The 21,599-nt window shown below is 38.8% G+C and overlaps 2 protein-coding genes across 2 annotated transcripts; one reads left to right on the forward strand and one right to left on the reverse strand.

Annotated features, from left to right (window-relative positions):
• Nucleotides 1-4,998: 4,998 nt before the first annotated feature.
• On the reverse strand, nucleotides 4,999-10,495 carry LOC137296743 (small lysine-rich protein 1-like). Its single transcript, XM_067828581.1, has 3 exons — nucleotides 10,389-10,495; nucleotides 7,463-7,589; nucleotides 4,999-7,002 (listed from the first exon to the last, which is right to left on the reverse strand). Exons 2-3 carry the CDS (start codon nucleotides 7,487-7,489, stop codon nucleotides 6,739-6,741), a joined length of 291 nt encoding a protein of 96 aa, XP_067684682.1. The 5' UTR covers nucleotides 7,490-7,589; nucleotides 10,389-10,495; the 3' UTR covers nucleotides 4,999-6,738.
• Nucleotides 10,496-10,648: 153 nt separating this feature from the next.
• LOC137296744 (uncharacterized) lies at nucleotides 10,649-21,377 on the forward strand. The gene is made up of 4 exons (XM_067828582.1): nucleotides 10,649-10,688; nucleotides 15,894-17,970; nucleotides 19,122-19,289; nucleotides 20,214-21,377. The coding sequence occupies exons 2-4, from the start codon at nucleotides 15,951-15,953 to the stop codon at nucleotides 21,089-21,091; spliced, it is 3,066 nt and encodes a 1,021-aa protein (XP_067684683.1). The 5' UTR covers nucleotides 10,649-10,688; nucleotides 15,894-15,950; the 3' UTR covers nucleotides 21,092-21,377.
• Nucleotides 21,378-21,599: the final 222 nt, after the last annotated feature.

Here is a 21,599-nt window from a genome sequence, read left to right on the forward strand (position 1 = left end):
TGTTCGAATTTACATGGACACGTTACTGTAATCCATAAAGTAATATGTTGTCTTATTTGCTCACAAGTTTGTAGAATTCTAGTCACGAGCGTGTATTATTAGAACCTGCATGTTTGTTGAAAGCGGTCGTTTCTACAGCAACACAGGAAAACTGCTATTGACATTCAATTTACATTTAAGGTGCAAATGACAAAGATGATATTCATGTATTTACACAGTTACAATGGATTAATTCTGTTTAGAAATATACAACAAACATGAGACTGTCACAAACCCTGAAACAAACAGCTCCCAAATCGCCTCTACAACAGTGTCATAGTTGGCAAGCTGGCGTTCTGAACAGGAAGGCAGCCATTTGGCTCCTTTTATTTACCATATTTTCTCAAGGTATTTTAACAGTAAGTGAGTGCACCCGCCTACCCATACAACAAAAGACGTTCCCGTACAATGAAACAGTAGTAGGTAAAGACAAAGTAAACGTTGTATGTCAACCCCAATGTATTTTAGTTCAGAGAAAGAAGACATCAGAGGTCAACTGCACAAAGCAACCTCAGCGTTAACTCGGAACTCCCGTTCTAAACGTAGACTTAACACAGTCGTGGCACAAAGATTACGTTGTGCAAGTGGGGTCACTTACTTTAATGTTCTAATGACGTCATGTAAATCGGAATGAGTGAGTGAGTGAGTTTTACTCCGTATTCAGCAATATTTTAGCTAAATGGCGGCTGTCTGTAAACAATATAGTCTCGACCAGACAATTCAGTGATCAACTGCATGAACATCGATCTACGCAGTTGGGATACGATGACATGTGTCAACCAAGTCAGCGAGTCTGACCACCCGATCCCGTTAGTCCCTTTAGGACAAGCATGGGTTCAATTCTAACCCGTTCAATGAGGATAACTGAAAAGATATTTACCAGTGCTCTTTGGGCTATATATAAGGAAAATGATAAAGATGTCAATGCGCTTTGTATACTAACTGTAGGTGAGGTCAGGTATAAATTGGCTGTCGACGTCAGGCATCCAACGGCCAGAGGCTGCAGATGACGGACACACGGAATGGAAGATTACAAGTAAAATACTCACGGCACTGTCCCTGGTGTTAAGGAGCCAGTTGTTAACTGTCCACGCTGCCTGGAAATGAGGAACAGCATATATTACACGCATTCGCATTTCCATATACGAATAACTTTGTACAAACATAATCGTATAATACTTGGGAAGATATACCGGATGCTTTCATTTTTTGAAGAGGATGACTATAAGTCCTAGAGTCTAGTTTACCTCCAGAATAAGTCGAATCATGTCGAACAGGAAATACAAGCTGTATAGAACGAGTGCGTTGCTGACGCAGACGGGGCGGGAGGCAACAGAGGACGCCGTCAGCAGAACAACGAAATAACATATTGAGGTTTTAAATACTAGTATAAAATTCAGAAAGAAATGCAACTGTTTGAACATTGTTTTTAAAAGGGGGAAATGGCAGAAGGGGTATCTCGAAAAACCGGCGTCCCTAAGATTGGAACAAAATATATACCCTGACAAGATACAAATAATATCTTGGCTATACGACATGCATATACGGTTCTCACGTGGCAGACATATTGTGTGTGGCGTTTCCCGACGAGGACCGATCGCACCCATCCTTCTACAACAACTATCAGCAGAACATCCTGCAGACTACCTGCTACAATACACATAGTTGATATTTAGAATTTGAAAATCTTCAGATTTTGAATCTATATTTGAGTTGGAGGACATCGTATATAAGTCAATGCCTTTTCCAGGGACTCGCATTAAACATAATATACCTCGAGGCTGTCAGTGAAGACGTCACAGCAAGACAGCGGCGTGGGTGACACGTCCCTCATACATACATGCATCAACATTTGCACGACATTCATGTTTCTAGATGTGTCCCATCTCCCAAGTCTGAGTGTCCCAGGCCGCACCAACTTTATTAGTTGATTCACCAAACCGCCTAGCAGGTTTATCTGTTCCATCCTAAAGCTCCCCAAAGGGGAAATTATTTTTTTCGGTGGGTAACCTTTTATCTCAGGTGGATAACCCTTTACCTCAAGTTAGGCAGCTACGTTGATATTATTTACTGTTTGTTCTCTAAACACACGCACGCACGCACGCGCAAACTAAGCTTCACGCTTTCATGCGTACCGTCTAAATTATACCTATTACCATGACGAACTGCGTGCGGAGACAAGATTCCTGAAAGTGTCAGGGTGGTTTTATATGTGCTTCCCAGTACATTTCTACTCGTGCTGAGGCTGACTACCATCCGTCAGAATAATCCCAACAGAAATATACCCATTGTTCTCATTACTGCCATCTGCTTGTCAATGAGGGTAGAAAGTACATGTGTAATGTGGTTCTGGTCAGGTGTTAGTTCAAGTGAACACGACCATATGTCTTACATGTGTGAACCAGTGTTCACTGTTTCCTTACTCATGTATAAGTTGGCTTTGGTGACATACAACGTCCATTAATAATATCCTGTACGTTCGTCACCATTTTGATTTTGATCGGATTGCTGTCTGGCGAATTGAAATTATCAATTAATTCTTGCGTGCAGCCAATATTACTTGACAGAGATTATCGAGAGTGCAGTAGGATTACTGGATGGTTGTCCCTTGTGGAGCCAGACAATGATTATCTAGCCGGTGGCCAGGACAAGCTGGCATTGGATATCTGGTGTGGACCCAAGATTATTAATGTTTAAGCCAGGCTAACATGACAATGTTTATCTAGTATGGTACCAGCATTAGATGACAATGTTTGTCAAGTATGGTACCAAGATAACATGAGAGTGTTTGTCTAGTAGGGTGATATCGTGACAATGTTTGTCTAGTAGGGTGATACCGTGACAATATCTGTCCAGTATGGGGATACTCTGACAATGTTTGTCTAGTATGGTGCCAGGATAACTTGACAACAATGGTCTTGTGTGGAGCCAGGATGACTTGACAATGATTGTCTTGTGTGGGGCCAGGATGACTTGACAATGATCGTCTTGTGTTGAGCCTGGATAACTTGAGAATGATTGTTAAGTGTGGAGTCAGGACTTGATGACAATGATTGGCTTGTGTCAAGCCAGGATGACTTGACAATGTGTCTGTAAAGTGTGGAGCCAGGAGGTGATGACAATGACTGAGTTGTGTGAAGCCTAGCCTGCCAGGAGGTTGTATCTGCTTACAACAATCGTAGTTTTATTCTGAAGAATAAACTGACTAATAATCAGATATAAATGTCTTCTGAATGTACACACATTTCTTCAATTAAGTCTTATTTTGAAGAACAGTCTGATGGCGTGTTTTCACGTCACCGCATCTATCGTGCAAGGTTCTTCACTGTTCCTGTTTTAATTTCACATCACTGTAATGCACGCAGTGTTTGGATAGATTAATTGTTGCACCCCTAATGACCTCCAAGGCCACTGTTTATCAGCTGTGGACCTGTATCAACGTTCTTGTTAGATTTCATTTCGAAGTGAGAGATTTGTATCATGTTTATAAATGGAACTAAGGCAATGTATCTGTGTCCTGTTATTACATGGAGCCAGGGCTGTGCACTTGCATCCTGTTATTAAATGGAGCTAAGGATGTGTACTTGTATCCTGTTATTAAAAAGGAGCTAGAGATGTGCACTTGTATGTTGTTATTAAATGGAGCTAAGGATGTGTACTTGTATCCTGTTATTAAATGGAGCTAGGCATGTGTACTTGTATCCTGTTATTAAATGGAGCTAAGGATGTGTACTTGTATCCTGTTATTAAATGGAGCTAAGGATGTGTACTTGTATCCTGTTATTAAATGGAGGTAGGCATGTGTACTTGTATCCTGTTATTAAATGGAGCTAGGGATGTGTACTTGTATCCTGTTATTAAATGGAGGTAGGCATGTGCACTTGTATCCTGTTATTAAATGGAGCTAAGGATGTGTACTTGTATCCTGTTATTAAATGGAGCTAGGCATGTGCACTTGTATCCTGTTATTAAATGGAGCTAGGGATGTGTACTTGTATCCTGTTATTAAATGGAGCTAGGCATGTGCACTTGTATCCTGTTATTAAATGGAGCTAAGGATGTGTACTTGTATCCTGTTATTAAATGGAGGTAGGCATGTGTACTTGTATCCTGTTATTAAATGGAGCTAAGGATGTGTACTTGTATCCTGTTATTAAATGGAGGTAGGCATGTGCACTTGTATCCTGTTATTAAATGGAGCTGGGGATAGGTATTTGTATCCTGTTATTAAATGGAGCTAGGGATGTGCACTTATATCCTGTTGTTAAATGGAACTAGGGATATGTATTTGTATTCTGTTATTAAATGGAGCTAGGGATGTGTACTTGTATCCTGTCATTAAATGGAGGTAGGCATGTGCACTTGTGTCCTGTTATTAAATGGAGCTGAGGATGTGTACTGATATCCTGTTATTAAATGGAGCTAGGCATGTGCACTTGTATCCTGTTATAAAATGGAGCTAGGGATGTGTACTTGTATCCTGTCATTAAATGGAGGTAGAGATGTGCACTTGTATCCTGTTATTAACAGGAGCTAGGGATATGTATTTGTATTCTGTTATTAAATGGAGCTAGGGATGTGTACTTGTATCCTGTTATTAAATGGAGGTAGGCATGTGCACTTGTATCCTGTTATTAAATGGAGCTGGGGATAGGTATTTGTATCCTGTTATTAAATGGAGCTAGGGATGTGCACTTGTATCCTGTTAGTAAAAGGAGCTAGAGATGTGTATTTGTATCCTGTTATTAAATGGAGCTAGGGATATGTATTTGTATCCTGTTAGTAAATGGAGCCAGGGATGTGTACTTGTATCCTGTTATTAAATGGAGCTGGGGCAATGAATATGTGTACTAACTTTCAGTGTGTGTCTTCTCTGGTTCACATGAGGCACCAGTGCATTTGTACAGTTCTGTCATGATCATGGCTGGTTCAAGCAGATATTTCTTGCAAACACAACGCAGGATACTAAAAAAGTATTTTATTAACACTGAGACAATTAATGATGAAATCTGAAAAAATATCCAGAGTATTAGTGAAACCATAATTATTTTATAAAATTCTAAATGTATTCAGTAGATGTACTGTAGTCATTCACACATCCCAGCTGCACTTCAGAAACCTTCTTCCTATCAAATACTCTCACTAAATACAGTGTTAATAGCTAGAGATAGAGACACTCAGGTAAATATATGGACAGAACACACCAAGCTATCCGCTAAGTACCAAAAACTACATTGGTAGGGGTTCACAGTAAGGGGTAAGGTGATTGGGTGTAGGGTGTGGATTTTGTCTCTGGTAATGAGGTTAAGTGGAATTTCATTCAGTGATAACTGTCACTAAATAAGAAAAGAAAACCAAACAGAATTTCGGACTTTAAGTAAAATTATCTTCATATATTAAACTTAAATTCTAAATCATATTAATTTATTGTATCAAATGAACAGTAAAACAGAGAATATGAAATATAATATATAATTACATAAGGAAATAAAGCTAGTGATAAGTTGTTAATACTGTATCAATAACCAATCAATGCTGTTGATTCATGTACAAAGAAATAAAGAAACTACAACATGGTACAAAAATATGTCCATAGACATTTTCAGGAACATAAGACCAACAATGGAAAGGAGTAAAAGGGTGAAATTATCACAGAATTAGGTATAAAATAAAGACAACAATAAATAACATTGTCAGGTTTCAAACATTTCATGGTAGCAAATGAGAGCTCTATCATAGCTTTTGGCCATAGCTTTTGAAACACAAAGTCATCTCTTTATAGCAAGGGTTTCTGACTTCATTCTCATAAAATGCCTCATAAAATACTGACAGCCTAAGTAAACTTAGTCTCATTGTATTTCATTACACTCTGATTGGTCAATCCCAAAGGTTTCCTGACACGACCTCGCATAAGGTTTTGTTAGACTCAGTAGTGGAGTGTAACGAAAAGTACTGAGGATATGTTTACTTAGACTGAAAATACTGAATAGTTACAATTGTGAAACAAACACAGAACAATTAACAAGCATAAAAATAAATAAGCAATTCTTGTATTTATTTGAAGAAATTAAATATGCACATTTCTTTCGAGTGAATATTTGGTACTGCCAATGTTTTCTGAGAGCAAAATATAGCAAAAACTGGAATGGATGTTGACAGGGGTCGTGATATGTTCATCAAAAGATATGAATGACAACTTAAGAAAATTCATGTTCCCTCAATACTTTGCTCACACAGAAGCGAACAAATCATGGCAAGTTGAGGTAAGTGATGAACTGTTTGGCCTCTCAATGTACATTTTAGGCACTAAAGTAATCACAGAACTTGGCACAAATAGCTTCAACAAGTCATTTTATTATGGCATTTGGATGAATTTGTCCTGAGAAACACACTAGCTTCACCTGATTCTGTTCACGCTCAAATAACAAGGCTAGTTTAGCAACAAGTATGAAAGGATGATGTCAAAACTGTCAAATAATACAATTAACATTTAAACATTTTCTTCTTCAAGTAGCAATATAATCTTCATTTTCACACATACATTTTGTAAATCAAAAGTCCTCCCCTACAAAAATTAACCCCTAGGTTTTGACTAATCAACTGACCAATCCAACCTCATGAATCCCTATGATCCACATAAAAGCCCTCTTTCACATATGATTCTGGAACATCTAAAAACAAATGAAAGGACCTCCTCTTCTACTTTTTCTTCTTCTTGCCTTTTTTCCCCTTTTTGCCCTTAGGTGCATCTGGCCATCCAAAACCTCTCATGCTGAGAGCGTCCACTGCATCGTGGGCAATGTAATATAGGTTCTCCATGGCCGGAGGACTTAGAATGTCCACCTCAGATTTCACACTTTTTATGGATTTGGCAGAAGACTTGCCAGACTTTTTGCCAGACTTCTTTCCTGACTTCTTTCCTGACTTCTTTCCCGACTTCTTGGCTGACTTCTTTTTGCCTGCCTGTTAAGTCAAGATATTTAAATCAAACAGACATTCTGTTATCATATAAGTGACTTCAAATAATACTATTGCTCACAATATTGATCTTTCATTTATATGACATGCATAATAAATAACACAACGCAATAACAAAGGACCTGTTTTTAAGCCAAATCATAAACAACAATTATGGTTTCCGAGACGCATCCAAACCATCAGGTTGACTCCAACCTCTACATACAATACTTTCAAGCTACTTTCTGTTCACAGCTTTCTGAGGACAAATATCAAAGGGCATCTCTTTTTTGTCGTCAAACTAAAATTTGTCTTTTAAGGCTACTAATATTCAAATGTTCAGATCATCCCATTTTACTAGAATTTGTAAACAGAAAGTGTTTTTTGACAGAATGCATCTTTACTTTTTAGTTCACCTGACAAAATAACATCATCAACCCTAAGTAAGTAATACTTGGATACACACCATATTTTCTAGATGATTTTGTACCATTGATACACAGATAAAGGTTGGAGATGGGCGTCCCAGGTTGACCTGATGATGCTTCCCCCCAGACACCCCAGTGATGCAGCAACTGCTTCTGTCATGAGTTCTGAAACATAAAAATAAAAACAGTCAGACTTGACATCTGACATACATTAACTTCACGTATGATGCATTGATTTTCTGTCACTTAGGAGTAACTTTCTAATCTGTCCTAAAACATTAATAGGCTAGAATGCAGTTTACCGGGCGCAGCACCCTCTACGATCCTTAGGTATAGGCATCCTTTATGATCCTAAGGGTTAGAGTTTGGGGTCAGGGTTAGGGTCAGGTACCCGTGCCTATATCTAGGGAGCACTAATTATTCTGCAAAAGTGCACCCAGTAAAATGCAGTACTCCCCATTAAAACCAGGTCATGTTTTAGGACATATTAGAAACATTAATGAGCGTTCAGGTAAAATCTGCTCTGTGCCTCATGGCACACATCAAAGAATGAACTATATGAACATACAATACAGTCTTATAAAAATGTTGTTGGTAATTGTGGAGTTGCAACTTCAGACAGGTCCTCTTCACAAGGCTTTATTGCTGTAAAGATTATATTTCTGAATAATCACTGCTAGTGGGTTGGACATTCAATCAAACTACAAAGGCATCTCACAAAATATTTTCATTATTCAAAAGTCTGAATTCAGACTTCTGACTATCTTACCCATTGTATGATTAATTCACTAGTTGCTGGAAAGCCTGAGCTCATCCATTCCAAATCAGTTGGATCGTCATGTACCCCAAACTAGAATCATACCCAATGAACATTTAAACGAATTTAAAGATTGTTATGCTAAATAATAATGTCAGTTCTGGAAATATCTTTAGTACTGCCATTTGCCAAAACTGTCTGGTCTTTGACATTGATTTAACAGATTTTCAGTGATGACATCTTTTGTTTGGCATAACAATAGTGTAACTCCAATGGTGTAAACTTCATGCTTGATTTATAAAACACTTCGTAGGCACTGTAATAAAATGAGTACATGGTACAAAATATCACACTAGGGCCAGTTGAGTTTACTCATTTCCATTTATTGCTGTTTAAAAACAAGGCCACTGAAGAACTGCAACCAATGCCTACTGTCTTTGAACTGCTTGTGTCTGATACTTGTAATCTCAATCAACACACTGAGTGGAATCCTGGATGTTAGAAATGTATCCTAAAATGACAGCATGGATTTATACTGAACTGAAAGTGCACTAAATGTACAAATGTGTCAGTGTAAGTGCTTTGAATTAATGGCACCCATGCGTAGACTAGAACATGTCCACTTAATGTAGTAAATATATTGTGTTGTTTTCACAGTCAGTGCTCTGTGGACCATCTGTGAATGAGTGAAATAAAGTATGAATGCTCCAGAGTCTCTCATACCCCAACCAAAAGTAATTTGGCTGTCTAAAAACAAACGTTTCTTTATTTCCACTGACTCAGATTCAGAACCTACTGACTGATCATTCAACTGCATATTTCCTGTGCCAGTATGGTTCAGTACAGGTGAAAATTCACACGGAAACAAAGTGTTATGTGTTCATAGTCTTTCTTTAAAATTAATTTATTAATACACTATCAAATATCAAAGAGTAATAGTAACATCTCAAGCAATCTATTTTTCGTTGATTTTCTGCTGCTTTTCTTTGTTGTTCTATGATGCTTTTGTCGGAGTCCAATCCAGTGTTACAGCTTAAGATTCAACAATAAATAATTTTGCTGCATATATACTGGCGTCTCCAGTTCTCACGGTACTTACGGATATCGGATGAAAAATAGTACAAACAGTTCTTTTCGTATGTATGCTTGTTGTTTTTAAATGAAGGGATTCTCCCTCTAACATCTGCATCCATCAACTGTTTGATCCATCAGGTGTAGTATCGCACATGAGCTCGATGAAAAACATGGCTGTCCGTAGCTGACTTTTCGAGGCGTCTCCGATTCTCGCAGCATAACAAGAAAGTAACGTTATTAGGTGTAAGGAAGGGGAATCTTATCGGAAAGGGCAGGGAAAAGTTACGATTCTTCCAAGTTGGTTACAACTCACGAACATTCGTTACACTGCAAAATTTTGATAATTCACAGACTTGGGCCACTTCCTTGTTACTGGTCAATGATGCAAACAACCGTTAAGTGTCACGCATTGGCGATCTCGTCAGAAAATGTGTTTACTGTGAGAATAGGAAACCCGCGAGAATAGGAGACGGCCCTATATATTTAAATTCCTGAATACCAAAGAAATCAAGAGAGGTGTTTCCTATTTCTTTTTGCCAGGTTTCCCACTGCCATTTCCAAAAAGGCCAAATAACACAGAATCAAAAGTGCACATGTTTTGGGTTTTTTTTTTTCCTTTTCTGATGCAGACCTGAATAAATCAAGATTTTATTATTCGTAGGTTCCTTTACACATTCCTTTAGTTTTATCATATATTAGCGTTTGTACGTGTGACTCGCATTGTTACATTGATATACATTATGAAAGACTAGTTATCATATCAACAAAATTCTGTATGAAATGTTGCAACGATATTTACTAGAAGTGCCAGTTTGCCTGAGCCTTGTCCTCCGGAAAATCAACATGGCTGGATGATACAGTTTGAACGATTTGTCTTTTTCTTAACCAGTACAATTTTCTTCATATGGGTACTGACAAAAGAAATAAAATAAACAGATACAAAGATAATGTTAATATTACTGTTAGCTTTGCAACATCCATGAAAAGGGCACCGGCCCAGGATATGTTGGTTATTTTACAGAGTAAAACAATCCTCTCAGTAATTAATATCAGCGTTGCGAATATGGCCCACTGTTGATTGCATTAGATGGTTAGCATGTTCAATTATACATCGGTCATGAGCGGTAACTTACCATAGCGTTAGATTCGGGCGAATGTGATGAATAAATAATGTTATGACACCTCTTGTTTACACCGTCACGCACAGGCCGCCATCACGAGTCATAGTTTCTATGGTTACAGACTTCCAAGAAGTGAATACAAATAAAGATCTTAAAATAATCAGCACAATTGTGATTATTCTTCCTAACTTTAGGCTGTGATAGATACCATGAAAAATTTAGGCTTTTTTGTTTCAAACTTGTAAATATAAGGGATGATCATATGTGACGTCACTTCCGTGTATGGCGACGTCGACGAGGGAACATTTCAAGGTTGTGTCCATTAATATTTTAGAAAATATCTCATATTTGCAGATCATTATTTTATCTTTGTGTCATCCCTTAACACTAAACAACCATTTACTATATTGCTACACTAATTGCTTTCAACATTTCCGCTTCATTTCTGAGCCTTTTTCAACAATAAATCTAATGTCCGTTCATGAGAAAGAGTTCCGAAAGGTTTATACCCAACTTCCTCAAATTATTTTTTGTAGTTCAAACACTTCATTGTTTCCTTTCAGAAGTGTCTGTGATTTTGTTCAATGTCACCGAAATATATTTTGGCCTGGTATTTTTCTACAGTATGGCATATTAAACTATAAGATAGCTGACCTAGATTATCGGTAGGAAGGCGTAGGTAAATACAGTGCAATATTGGTGTTGATCTGGAGTACATTATGGTTGCCAAAAGTGCTAATAACTGTGTGGATCAATCTAACTAAACCTGTGGATACAGGTATACTTGTCTCCAGTCGCACACTGAAAAATATGTCCTGTTGTAAGTAACTTTTGACACAAAATTGTACACAACAGAATATCAATGATATCAATATGAATAAGTTAATGGCTGGAGGCTTGAACATTTGCTTCTTGACAGTCAGCACAAGATTTAACAGGCTGTTTACAATGAAGATTTAATCTGCACCATTAGAAATAACAATGTATCAACATTATCCTTTAATCATATTTAACTTTCATCATATTTCAATTTGGTGGTTAGTTATTAGGGTGATGAGGGCAAATGTTGGGAGATCATGTTTTATTTAACAAACAAACAGACAAACAAACAAATCAAACGCTTCCAATTCATGACTTACCTTTGTTGGATCTTACACATGGTTTTCCATTGTTAGCACTGGAGCGATTCACTGGTCTGGAATTTAGTAGAAAGTAGGAATAATTATAGTTAAAAAGAATACTATTTGTGGAATGTCATGTGATATAAAACAGAGTCAACATTATGTTGATGTTATACAAGCCATAACAGACCGATCCGATAAACCCCACCCACTTCGTTTTTGACATTAGGGGAGGACAACCACTGACTAATCACAATGGCATCACTTCTGTCGAAACGTTCGTAATTGTGAACGGTGTGGAGGAATTCTGCTTATGGTACTTTGGTATTCATCATTTGTGAGTGATATTTAAAGAGGAAAGTTCTGCATATTTTATTTTTGATATAACTCTGTTGACAGATTGTAACTGGCGAGTGAAATGAAGCACAGGCAAATTGTAGAGAAAATGACCAGTTGTCTTACATGCAAGCGAAGTGAGCAAAGGTTGGCAACATACTTTCCTTGCTTTGGTTTGAAAAATATTTTCTATGTCAGAATAAAATATCGCCACCATCAAAACTATGCACCCATTTCTTCACTGGGTTGTGCTCTCACATTTCCAACCCCATGTAGAACAATTACTCACATGAAATATTTTTAGTCAACATTTTAAACGAAACTCTTGGAATATCAGGCTGTTCTTCGCCTGTGGTATTTCTTTCTAATTTCTGCTTATTCTTGATCCGTCACTCCGTTCAACTGGAAGCTGGCAGGGGTAATGGAGGCGAAAGAACAATCTGAATACCAAGAGTGGCACTTAAAATATTGCATGAATGATATTTCACATGAGTAATTACTAAACATAGGGTAAGAAATGCGTGAGGACAGCCAAGTGAGGAAATGGGAGTGTACCTTTGATGGTGACGATATTTCATTTTGACATGAAAAATATTTTTCGATCCGAAGCAAGGAAAGTATGTTGCCAACCTTTGCTCTCTTCGCTCTAAGAAGACTTGTCATGTCAGGGATAAACCTGGCTCAGAAAACATGTGAGATAAAATCTCACATGGGATCAAAAGCATGAGATTTTTTATGAGATTTAACTGTTCATGATCGTTCAGAAGAAAAAGATAATGAGACAAATAAAACATTGTCATAATCAATTTCAAGTCAAGCAATCCTGAATTGCAATGAATTAAAAGTCTGTAGATTTACTAGCATCACCATTGGTGTCTGCATTCTGGTTGTCATCAAGGTCAACGACTTAACTCTTTCAACACCAGTCAACCAGCGGCATAAACTGCCATGACACCGAGTTCCTAGCAACTCTGAGGTCATAGATGAAGTTTATGTTTATCAAGAGAAAATATCAACTTATAAATCATTATTGCTACTGCATATCATACACCAGTTGAAAGGACTAATCTTACTGTTTGTAAATCTGAAAGTTATTTTTATCATATGTTTCACGTAATACGACTACAACTTAAATAAGTTAATTTGTAATGAAAATGCAGGCATAGACATTTGTATGTCTAGATGAACCACGGAGGAACAAAATCCTGGAGCGTTTTTTCTGTTTGTAACAAGTCATGACATCCCCTTCACTTTTTCTTTCATATGTTCATTTATACACGATCAGAAAATTATTCTAGAAAGATTTCAGAAGTAATATGTATGGTCGTGTATTTCCCGATATCAGTGGCAATTCGCTTGGTAACGTGATACAACAGCGTGAAAAACCTCTGTTTTAAAATCTTTGTCTGATAATGAAGAACATGTGAGGCGATTCGTTTGATGGCGGGTATCATTCGAAAGCTCTGAACATCAACAAAATGACGGTATCCTTGCCTAGAGTATTTTCATAGTTGTAAGAAGCGCGTTTATTGGATAAACATTGGTTTCTAATGACGCTTTTTAGCCTCAGCCTGCAGTAAGGATCGTGATCGGTCAAATTCAGACAAGTGACCTAAGTCAGCCAATCAGATAACAGCAATGGATACTGTCCCCCCCCCCCCCCCCAACGAGAAAGAATGACATGACACGATCGCACAATAACGTTTGAAATAGTAAGTTATAATGTTCTTAGACAATTTTTATGATTACTGTTGTTTCTTTTATTCTTCAGTTTATGTGATTTGTTTAATTATATCCTCTACGCATTGTTGATTTGCTCACTGAGAACTCGGATGTGGACCCGTTGCCGAAGCATGTGTGTGAGAATAGTTTTTTTTAAAAATAACATTACGGAAAAAGAAAATAGTTTTCAATTCTAACCTTGTCGATAAATATGGCTATCTTAAATGTAATAAGTGTTGACAGGCATTATGAAGAGTGATAGATTTGATAAATGAATCATATGTTAGTTAGGTTCCGAAAAGTATAAATCATTTTGATGCAACTACTGACTGGTCGTTTTTTCGACCTACAGCTCCTGGGGACTGGCGATGTCTTGGCCAATTTTTCGGCCTACGGTGTTGAATGGGTCAAGTTGTTTCTTCGTTTTCATTCGTAGTCTTTAAGAATTTAAAGATTTTTATATCGAATAAGATGGTTTCGTTAGAAGCTGCCCTTTGTGTGACGTTGCAGAACACAACTTCCAAATGCGAACTCTGTACACCGTCGCACTGTGCATAAACAACACAGTACTGCGGGGTTCAGAGTTTGCCATACTCCTTGCAGCGCAGCTCATTTTGTGCAGCACTGTGTAACGATGTTCGGTGTTCCATACCAGAAGTTATGTTTCGAAGATTAAAATTAGGTAGAAAGCAACGGGAATATCTTTGACAGGACAAAATAACGACAAATCCTTTCTCAGTAAAACAGATTTAAAAACTTCCTATCATACAGGTAAGCAGGATGCGATTTTAAATCGCTGCAGGTAGATTTGAGTGCAATTTTAAAGCAACTGGTGCGAGAAAATCGCGATATCGCGGCCCAAGTCAATCCCTGCATGTTCTCTATGCTGTGAAACCCCATTTGCGCTACAGTTTGCCTGTGAATGAAGTGGCCAGCTGCTGCATAAGCGTAATAAGAGTAGGAAGCATATTTTCTCTCGCACCAAATAATCTATCTGACAGTTCATGTCCCTCTAAGTTACTAACAGGGGTAAGGTAACTGAATTATGTTGTTCCTCTTCAATTCCCATCATAATTTTACAAAATCCATGAACACAACCCCATGTTCACGTTGTAGATTGTTTTGATATCTAGAAATAGATTGTCAACGCTGCTTGTGGTGCCAATATTTCTTAGGAAGATGTTGAAATTTAGTTAAATCACTAGTGTGAAAACATGGGTTTCTACCTTTTAATGAACAAAGCAGAAAACATATTTCCAGTCAACTACTCACTACGTAACTTAGTGCACTTTGTTTGTCTCTCAATATTTTAATGCAAACAAAATCACAAAACAATCACAGCATCATTTCTTAATCTATATTTGATCTTCTTTTGGAAGAGGTAATTGGGCTTGTATACAGTATGTTTCCATGGATGTACCTGGACATACCCATAATATTCCTAATCAGATACCTAATATCCAGCAATTCTCATTACAATTTTTCTCATCAAAATCTGTACACGATCCTAACATGACACAGTGTCTGAAAATATGGAAATGCATTTGTTTAATCATCCTTTCCAATTTATTTTTCTAAGTGTACTTTGTTGTGGAATCCTAATTTACAAACATCCACAATTCTGGACTTCATGAACAACCAGCATTTATGTAGGGATAAGTCATTCCACCATACCACAAAGAGTACCCAAGATACAGTCTGCACCTGTACACTAACTTGTTTGCATCACGCTTTTTGGCCCATCTCATTTCAGCTTTTTGTTCTACCAACTCAAGGCTCAGTATTGACTAAAAACATTAAGAAAAATCAATATTGCAGTTACAAGAACTGTCTGTGCTTATTACATTTGTGAAATCTTAAACTGCTGTTTGTTACTATCTAATTGGTAATGATTTTGCACATGTGCAAAAGGTTGGAAATTCTTGCAAATTCTCACCTTCAAGCAGGCTTAGGGTTTGTGAAGGATGGTGCTTGACATTTTACTGATCGTGAGGCCTGTCGCATTTCTTGACCCGCCTCAATTCGTTTTGTCTTGACCGTATTGGTTTTGCTGAAGGTACACATCAAATAGTTGTAAATTGACGCATACACCAGCTTTGATTGACAGGCTGGATTGGTCTATTTCAACAGATTCTGTGCTTACATAAATTTATAAAAAACTGTCTGAAATTGCTAATTAAAAATTGTTTGAAATGGCTCAATTTATCACTCACTTGGGTTTGAAATGCCTGGGATTGGGAATATTGACCATGTTATTATCAGAAGATAATGGACCATTTGGGTATGAGTATTATTAATCAATTAACTATCATAACTTTAGTCCCGTTGTTCTCCATAGGTGTCTGTCATCCTTGAATGATAAGCTTGTGGAAACGACTAAGTGAGTGAGTGCATCATGGAGGATGGGCAGGTATCCCAGCCTCACTCAGATCATGGCTACAGCTGTGGAGACCCTTCCTCAACTGCATCCCCTCAGATCAAGATGCCCTTTCTGGAGAAGCTGCTACAGCTGCGAGAAAAGCAGTTATACTGTGACCTGGTGATTGAAGTAAAGGCAGTCAAGTTTTACTGCCACCGGGCAGTAGTAGCTTCCTGGAGCCCCTACATACACAGCATGCTCAACATGAAGAATATAGAGAGAGAAGTCATTAAGGTCAATTTTAACAATGTCAGTGTCTTTGCTGCAGTGCTGGACTACATGTACACTACTGCCCTTGACCTTCGAGAAGTAAATTTGATCCAAGTGCTGCATTTGGCAACCAGTTTTCAGGTTCAGCCACTGCGGGATATGTGCGAGGGATCACTGCGCTGCAACCTTCATGTTGGTAATATCATCAGTACGTTCCAGCTGGCACGCAAGTTCCAGCTCTCTGGCTTGGAGGACTACTCTCTTACTTATCTTCAGATGCATCTACCTGAAGCTGTTAAGCAGAATGATTTCCTTAATTTAAGTGCTGTGCGCTTCAACACTTTCTTGTCAAGTGGGTATGTGATAAACTTAAAGCCAGAGGTGAAACTGTTCCTCATAATCAGCTGGCTAGGCTATGATGTGAAAGAGAGGGAACAGTATTTTGTGGTGCTGCTTGGTCACATAGATTGGTCCACTGTAGCAAATGACTTCCTTATGGAGATAAGTCAAACTGAGAACTTCTTCACCACCAACGAGTCCAGTTTGTACCTTCTTCTTCAGACCCTCCACAGCTCTGGGATATCGCTGGGACCATACACCAATGCCTTCAGTGACCTCCGTAGCAAGTACTCCTACCTCCTATCCCAAGTTGTGCAGAGCAGTATTTGGAAGACAGCACCTGAAGTGTTCTGTCCGGTGACAGTGTGTCTGGTGCCCCAGCAGCAGGTAGCCCGGCCAAAGCCTGTCAGTGCATGCCTCTCAAATGTGGCTGTGCAGACAGATTATGACTCTGCCCCTAAGCTGCAGCAGCAGGTGGATAGTCAAATGCTTTGTGTCACAGATATATCAGAGGATGATAGGCAGTTGGTGCTGAAGTCAGAGGAGGGATCTTTACCTGAAGCTATTCAGCAGACAACAGCTGTGACAAGATCAAGCAGTGTTTTACCAAAACGGAAATCAAGTGGGCGCAAGAGTTCCAAACCAAAGAAAATTCCAAGGACAAAAAAAAGACTGACCAAAGGTTTGAAGAGACCTAAGAGACGAAAAGCATCTTTGAAAGGGCTTGAAGAAGAACCCGATATTGTGACTAGAAGAGAATCTACCAGGGTTCCTAAACCTGTTGTGTATGACGAGTTTGATAATGGTGATGACATAAATGATGAAGAGGACAATACAATGGAAGAACCAGAAGAATTGCTGGAAGATGATGAAAATGACCCTGACTTCACTGCAAGAGGAAAACAAGATGGTGATTTGTCTGTTAGTGGTGAATGTGATGAGGAAAATGAAGAAGAGTCCCACTTCCACAAATTAGCTCAGGCACTAGATCTGCAACAACAAGATGATGAAGAAGAGGAGGAAGATGAGGAAGAAGAGAATAATGGATATTCAGGTCAGCAAAGGTTAAAGCGGAAACGAGGACGTCCAAAGAAGGGCACAGAACCCATTAAACCAAAATGTGAAAAGTGTTCATATATTGGCAAAAATGAACAAGCGCTAAGAAATCATATGAGAAGGATTCATGAGGAAGGTTTAGCATTCAAGTGTACAATGTGCCCTTTTGAGTGTCAGTGGAGCAAGGAATACTATACCCACTGTAAGGAACATTATGGAGAACCGCCCTACCATTGTGACTTTGAAGATTGTAATCAGACATTTGATAAGATCCACCTGCTGTTGAATCACAAGGACCGGCACACTGATGAAAGGAGATGGGCATGTGATCAGTGTCCGGCTCGGTTTCGGGCAAGGAACAATCTTACCTCACACAAGCGATCTCACACAGGTTTGGTTTAGTTTTCAATATGTTCAGCATGGTCATTAAGGGACTGGGATAGAAAACTGACAATGGGCCATCTTTTTTATTATTTGTGAGTTTTCTTGGTTTAGAATGGGCCACAGCCTTTGTATCAATAGTAAACTTAAAAATTCTAATGGGCCATTTTTTATACTAATGTGCAAAAATGGCCCATGGCTCTTTCCTTTCCCAGTCTCTGCTCATTGGAGATGTAGCGATGTGATGAGGATGCAATATGAATTTATTATAAATTCCCTATAATATTTTTGCAATGTGTATCTCAATACAGTACTTTCAAAAGTTGGTTGTATGTCCAGGGGCATGGTATCTGGGTTCCAGGGGTACCCCGTGTTGTATAACTGAAGCAGTAGTGCATCAAGGGGCATGGTATGCGGGTTCGGGGGGTATCCTGTGTTATATAACTCAGGCAGTAGAACACATGGTTTATACTTCAAGTGGGGGTTGCACTGCATGTAGTCTGTAATATGGAAATCATGCACAGGATGTCTTCAGAAGTAAGTTTAGTTCTTATATGTGCTCATTGTGCCCTTAATTACCCTAGCGACTTTGCTTGTCATAAGAGGCGACCAACGGGGTCGGGTGGTCAAGCTCGCTGACTTGCTTGACACGTCATTGGTTCCCAATTGTGCAGATCGATGCTCATGTTGTTGATCACTGGATTGTCTGGTCCAGACTCTATTATTTACAAACCGCTGCCATATAGGTGGAATATTGCTGAGTGCAGCGTGAAACTAAACTCACTCACTCACCCCCATAATTACCCTACACCATGTACATACAATACTGGTACCAATATGACCAAGGACTGATTTAGCACTGTCAGCATGAACCTAAGTGTGGGTTGTAACTACATTTATGACCCGGATGAGCCAAGTTTACCAGGCTTAGGATGCATTCTGGTTTCTGATTGGAAAGTATGTTCATGTTTGACATGATTAATATGCATGATATGCAGTTCAAGCTGTCATTTCCCTGCTTAATGGTTTCTAAACACAAACAACAATGGTGATAAGTGTTTTATTTGTAAGCTGATCAGTGTTTACACATTCCTCTTCCAGAACATTCTGCAAGTGCTCATTGTTGCTTTTTTTCATACTGCATTTCATTCATTCATGAAGGTGAGAAGCCATTTGAGTGTAACATCTGTCATCGAAGCTTCGCCACAAAGAATACAATGAACCAGCATAAAGTGACACACAGCGATGACCGTCCATACTTGTGTGACACATGTGGCTTTGCTACAAAGTACCAGTCTCACCTCATAGCACATCGGCGGATTCACTCAGGTATTGAAATAGCTAGAGTTGTGTATTTGTTTCTGTACCACATGGAATCCAAGATATACCTCAGCTAAGTCTCATTAGGTATCTCTCTCTCATTAATAAACTCTCAAAATGCATCTCTATGTACATGTGTTATTAGTGTTAAAAGATTTAGTATTGTACAAGAATGCATCCTGAATGAAAACTGCATTATGATGACCATGATTCTGATCATATGTTGATAGTGCCATGTACATTATTTTGCGTACTGATGCATCAAATTCTTTGCATGTTATGTGGTTGACTAACAAATAGCAACATCTAGTCTCTTGAAATGAATGAGAAACAGTTGTTAAATTGTATCAATAGGACTAAGTTCGTTCTATAAAACTGGAAGAGTTTAGTTTTACACCACACTCAGCCAGTTATATGGCTGTCTGAAACTGCTGCAGTAACCGTGATAACAATTACAAGATATTCAAATGGAGATCATCTGTTCTATGTGCTATTGTACAAAGTAGTCTCCTTAGCATTAAGCTCTGCTCAGTACAACTGGGATCTTGGAAAATTGACTCCACTCTGAAAGATTATGTTAATTTGAATCTGCATATGTCTTGGCCCACAGCAGTAAATGGGCACCTAACGGTAGGAGTCTTGGCAGTGTTTGTGATTTATCAGTAGGAAGTGTATGCTGATTTTGTTAACCATGTTGACTGTACTAAGATAATGTTTCATGTACATTTGGCTTAACAGTTGTGATCTTATCCCATGGTATTTATGTTCTATAAGTGTTTTTTTGGTGTTTGTATGTGTATATGTACTAAAGATATTTGTGTGGTTCTACCCCATACATATAACTGTTATGAGAACCCCATACTTATACCATGTGTACATTTTTGAGATGCTCACTAATGTTTTTCACAACTATGGCATCTGTTCTTGCTTCAGGCGATGTTTACCACTGTCACTTCCCTCAGTGTACCTATGTTACACCTAAAAGAAGTCAGCTGAAAGCACACATGCGTTCACATCTTGGCATTAGGCGACATGTCTGTCCAACTTGTGGCAAGGCATTTGTGGAAAAAAGTCATCTAGTACGACACGAGAGAATCCACCTGGACCAAAAGCCATTCAAGTGCAATGAATGTGACTATAATTCTGCCAGGATTGACAAACTGAAAGATCATATTCTCCGACACCATGGGTCAAACAGCCCAGAAAAGTCCAAGTACCCAACTGTGCGGCGACCTCGTAAACCAAAATCCAGTGCCTGGCCTGTGAATGTTGTGCCTCTTCCTCATCCCCCACTTGCAGACCAAACAGAGGATCCAGCTAACCCCATGAAACAGAATCCTCAGCCCCTTGTGTTGTCAGAACATGGTTATGTGAGAATGACAGCCCCAACTGAAGATGGTTCCCAAGTTCAACATGGCCGACATGCAGGTCCAGTGCTGGAAGTTCCACCAGGTCTAAGTGCTCAGCAACAAAGTATGACAGCACATGTCCACCAGCAGGCAGCCATGTTACACCCACCTCCTCCACCAAGTGGCCCGCATCCCCCAGCTATATCCTCTCAGTCTCCTGCCCCTTTGCACATGCAGGTCCTACCAACTATAGAATCCGTGTCAGGTGCACCAATGACATCAATGACATCCTATGTTGTACCAAGCACCTCCTCTGTACTTGTCTCAACACATAACACACATCACCATCAGCAGCAGCAGCAGCACCCTCATCCACACCAACAACACCAGCATCAACAACAGCAACAGCAGCAACAACAACCTGACTATGGAGGTCTAGGAGCTTTCATGGCTCTCTTCTGATCACAATGTTCATGGGACTTGCTTTTCTTCCAGTTACAGGACAAAAGAACTAGAACTTCCTCAAGCTGTTGTTCATACATTGTTAGGGTTAGGGTGGCAGGGTATCTGTTTTGTTTACAGTGGTTACGATGTTTATTATGCCTTGGCCCACCATGGTTGATGAACATTTGAATGGAATGTATACTTTTTGACATTTTTTAAATTATTGAATTTGAAAGAGGGCAAGCATATTGAGATGCAGTTTGTTACATTGATTTGTTTTTTTCCAAAAAAACATTATTCATGATATTTCACTATTTTTGTGTGTATGTGTTTTTAACTTCATGTTATTTGGGACCAGCATTCAGTACACCATACACCATCGATAGGTGCAGATCATGATTATTACAGATGAGGTACTGGCACAATGCTAGATCACACCTTCCTTATGCAAAGTTCACACCACATGCATACACCTATATTTGCTTCTCTTACATATTGTAGAAAAACAAAGACCAATGTTACTTTG

This window comes from Haliotis asinina, chromosome 9 (genome assembly GCF_037392515.1).
Source record: "Haliotis asinina isolate JCU_RB_2024 chromosome 9, JCU_Hal_asi_v2, whole genome shotgun sequence".
NCBI classification, from domain to species: domain Eukaryota; kingdom Metazoa; phylum Mollusca; class Gastropoda; order Lepetellida; family Haliotidae; genus Haliotis; species Haliotis asinina.